Source organism: Mesoplodon mirus (genome assembly GCF_964341445.2).
Source record: "Mesoplodon mirus genome assembly, contig: HAP1_SCAFFOLD_1182, whole genome shotgun sequence".
Taxonomy (NCBI): Eukaryota; Metazoa; Chordata; class Mammalia; order Artiodactyla; family Ziphiidae; genus Mesoplodon; species Mesoplodon mirus.
In genome coordinates, this window is record NW_028294894.1 from 1 (window position 1) to 4,448 (window position 4,448).

A 4,448-nucleotide genomic window follows, 5' to 3' on the forward strand; every position below is an offset into this window, starting at 1 on the left:
GGGTGAGTTCCCGCAGGGCTCCTCCTCCGGAGGGGCCTCCTTGAGGATGCACAGGCCGTGCTGGACCTCGTAGTGCCGGCGCACGGAGCGGTAGTCGCTGTAGCTCTTGCTGCAGCCCTGCTCAATGCACACAAAGGGCTTGGACTTCTGGTGGGTGAGCGTGTGCCCAGTCCTGGAATCACATGAGGAGAAAGTTAGTGGGTGTCTCGGCGTGGGTCACCCACTGCAGGAGCCCAGGCGTGTCCCCAGGGGGCAGCAGCATCGCAACTCAGAAACTGTGCTCAGACCCTATGAGGAAAGACCCCTGCTACGGCCAAAGCCGTCTGGAAGGGGGAGCTCTTGCCCTCACCCCTAAGCAAACCCCTAATCTGAGATTAAAAAAATCAGTGGGAGCCAAGTCAGAGTTCCCCAAAGTGGGTTCCTAAGGAACACCAGTCTCCAGAGTTGCTCCCTGAGGACTTGGGCTCAGCTGGCAAATAAGTTTGGGAAAAACACTCTTTACTTCTTGGAGGTTCCTAGGAGCAAACTGAAAAGCCACAGAGCAGATAAAGAGATATCTGTTGAACTTTCCATGTCTCTCAAACTTATTTGCCCACAAAACCATGTTTTTAAAATAGACCCTTTTAGCATCCCCGAGAAGCAGAGAACCAGAGTTCTGAGAACAAACTTAAGGAAACGCTAACTTGGGGATGATCCTTCCTTGAACAAAGGAGTCTTCGCCTTCCCACAGGAGTCCTCTAGACAGCTACCTGGGAGCCCCACAGCAACAACAACAAAAAGCCAAATGTGCCTATAATTTCTGCAAATATAAACGAATGCAAGTATGTATTATATTTACATCATACTTATACCTGCATTAATATATTATAAATATAAACAAATGGGTAAATCACCCTCTGGGTTCCCAACAATCCTACTCCGGATGGTTCTAATCAATGGAACCAAGTAAATAATGAAACCCTTTCCCAAACGTGGACCCTTGGCCTCCATCTGAGGGAAGCAGCAGAGAGGGCATCCGGAGACCCACTTTCTAGCCCTAACTGTTACCAGCTTGTGACAGGAGTAAATCATTTCCCATCCTTAATGGCGAGAGGGGAGAGGATACAATGAAAGCGGGATTCATCGAAGGCTCAGTAAAGGCTGGGGGAGCTGTAAACATGCAAGGGATCGTCCTCTCCCACTTACGAGTCTCTCAGTTTGAAAGTCTGTCTCTCCTCCCTCGGCAGCAAGAAAAGCTTATCATTTCTAAGACATGAAGAAGAAACGGAATTCTGCTCCTCTTACACTGAGCTTGCTTTTGAAAGTCAAGTTTAAAAAAAATCGAGTTAATAAAAGGTGGAATTAAAAGAGGAAAAAAGAGAGTGAACACTGCATTGCCATGTTCTAGAAACAGGCATTTCAGAACCCCTCACGCCCTGGTGTTATGCCAACATATATTCCTCATGGAGTGCATATCTGTTCTGCTCAGACACCTACCAAGGACTCTGAAACTTTCTCTACACAGTTAGCCCAACTCCCTCCATGACAAAATTGCCTCTGGAGTGTGTTTTGAAAGCACATGGGTCCTGCCTGCAAATCGCAGCGGCGCTCTCCTCACTGCAGTGAATCTGGAGGCTGGGGAGGGCGGGCTGTCCGGGGCAGTGTAGGCCCTGCCCCGACAAACACTGACCGTGGTAGGAGCACAGGTCGCACACATCTGGGACACCCGACGGTGGGGGGCGGTGCAGGTGGATGGGATGGGATGCAAAAGAACCAGGAGCACGCCCAGCCCCCAGCAGCCCCCTGAACAGACGTCCCGACCAGACTCCTACATACAGGTGGTCCTGACGCTTAAAGGCCTTGCTGAAGATTTTGCACACGTGTCTCCTCTCCTGGCTGTGGGTCAGGTAGTGCTTGCTGAGAGGACTGGCGCTGCTGAACACCTTCCCGCAGAGGCTGCAGTCCAGGAGTGGGTTCTGAGGGGACCTGTGCTGCCGCTTTCCTTTCCTTGTGCTCCCAGACGTGGCCCTGCCTCCTTCGTTAGCCTCTTTGGGCACCTTGAGCACGCCTAGCCCCAGGTCTAGACAGAGGGAGAAAGCACAGGTTATGACATCCGGGGACATCGGAGCCCGGGCGGAAGCACTCTACCACCCTCGGACCAACTTCAGCAGCTGAGTCCAACTCAGGGAGTTGGCCGAGAACCCCAACTTCAGCAGCTTCACTCGCAGAGAAGACCAGGCTTAGCACCAGGTGAGGGGGAGAAGGGACCCTGGTCAGGCCACACCTCCAGGGCGGCACCCAATCTTGAAGCCACACTTGGGGGGTAAGGGAGGGGACAGCAACAGTCTGAGAGCTTCCAGGACAGAGTGACTCGACAGGCAGGACTTCATGACGGTAACATCAACAGCACACTTGCAAGTGCAATCCAGAAATGCACAATGCAAAATCTTAGAAAAGTTTAAGTCCTTTCTCCCAGCCAATTCCACTCTGGGTTTTTTAATTAAGGAAATTAAGGCAGATCTGTACAAATTAACGGAGATCTTGCAGTGAACTGCAAGCGAGTTAACTGCAGCATTGTTTTTCCTGGTGAAATGTGAGAAACCACCTAATAACCGACACCAGGGCAGGTGGGTGACTGCATTCTGGTCTCAATGGTCTATGGCGCAGGCATTTAAGATACAACTGTAGGAAAATATCCGTTGACGTGAATGGATGTTCATGCCATACCACTAAGTGCTGTGCCACCAACAAGAGGATTGTTGAAAAACGGAATGATCTAATCTTTAAAAGGGAAAAATAAATTTGAATAGAAACAAACAGAATGGGATTGATTGGTAGGATCATGGATCAACTTAATTTTCCTTTTCCTGTATATCTGAATTTTCCATGTTTCTGTACTCCTTGGGTAAATGAGTAGCAGTTTTTTTTTTTTTTTTTTTAAGATGTTGGGGGTAGGAGTTTTTAGTAATTTATTTATTATTTATTTTTGCTGTGTTGGGTCTTCGTTTCTGTACGAGGGCTTTCTCTAGTTGCGGCAAGCGGGGGCCACTCTTCATCGTGGTGCGCGGGCCTCCCACCATCGCGGCCCCTCTTGTTGTGGAGCACAGGCTCCAGACGCACAGGCTCAGCAGCCGTGGCCCACGGGTCCACCTGCTCCACGGCATGTGGGATCCTCCCAGACCAGGGCTCGAACCCGTGTCCCCTGCATTCGCAGGCAGACTCCCGACCACTGCGCCACCAGGGAAGCCCAGCAGTTGTTTTTTATAATTTCATTTTTGATTTTTTTCTTTGACCCATGAGTTATTTTAGAAGAGTGTTCTGTAGTTTCCCAATACTTGAAGACTTTTTTCTCTTATTTCTTTTATTTATTTATTTATTTTTGGCTGCATTGGGTCTTCATTGCTGCGCGAGTTTTCTCTAGTTGTGGCGAGTGGGGGCTACTCTTTGTTGCGGTGCGTGGGCTTCTCACTGCAGTGGCTTCTCTTATTGCGGAGCATGGGCTCTAGGCTCGCGTGCTTCAGTAGTTGTGGCACGCGGGCTCAGTACGTGTGGCTTGCAGGCTCTAGACCGCAAGCTCAGTAGTTGGGGCGCATGAGCTTAGTTGCTCCACGGCATGTGGGAGCTTCCTGGACCAGAGCTCGAACCTGTGTCCCCTGCATTGGCAGGCGGATTCTTAATCACTGCGCCACCAGGGAAGTCTGCAATAAAGTATTCTTAAATTAACATATGTACTTTTGTGTGTGTGTGTGTGTGGTACGCGGGCCTCTCACTGTTGTGGCCTCTCCCATTGCGGAGCACAGGCTCCGGACGCGCAGGCTCAGTGGCCACGGCTCACGGGCCAACCGCTCCGCGGCATGTGCGATCTTCCCGGACTGGGGCACGAACCCGTGTCCCCTGCATCGGCAGGCAGACTCTCAACTACTTCGCCAACAGGGAAGCCCCATTTTTTTTTTTAAACACATTATGCTACTCCACACTGAATAGACTATAGTATAGTGTAAACATAACTTATGGGCACTGGGAAAGAAACAAAACTCCTATGATTGGCCTTATTGTGGTGGTCTGGAATCGGACCTGCAGTACCTCTGAGGTATGCTGATACTTGAGCGACGGGAGTCAAAACTGAGAGCAGAGGTTCTCTAACTCTGGTTTCATTAAATAGCTGGTGAGACTGTTAAAAATTCAGGTTCAAACACACCTAGTGCCCAGATCTTAGTTTTTAATACTGTTCTCCAATAAAAGTAACAAGGGCCCCTTGGATAAACGGCTGGTTCTAGGACTGGGCAGGAAATTATACAGGATGTGCTTAGAGTATCTTGTAGTTCCAGAACAGAAGTCTCTCAGCCTCCATCTCGTTGTCTCTCTCCTTCATAGACACACACACACACACGGGGTATGTCAAAGAGACACAGGAGCCAACTGAAAGAGCTCCCGATAGTCAAAGCTGGAACAATCTGAGCAACAAAGTA

The 4,448-nt window shown here is 49.8% G+C and overlaps 1 protein-coding gene across 1 annotated transcript; it reads right to left on the bottom strand.

Annotated features, from left to right (window-relative positions):
• Nucleotides 1–14: 14 nt before the first annotated feature.
• LOC309797895 (zinc finger protein 541-like) lies at nt 15–2,586 on the bottom strand (the record flags this gene model as incomplete). The annotated part of the gene is made up of 2 exons (XM_082646280.1): nt 1,816–2,586; nt 15–172 (listed from the first exon to the last, which is right to left on the bottom strand). Coding segments are annotated over exons 1-2 (445 nt in total), but the record flags the coding sequence as incomplete, so codon positions are not given.
• Nucleotides 2,587–4,448: the final 1,862 nt, after the last annotated feature.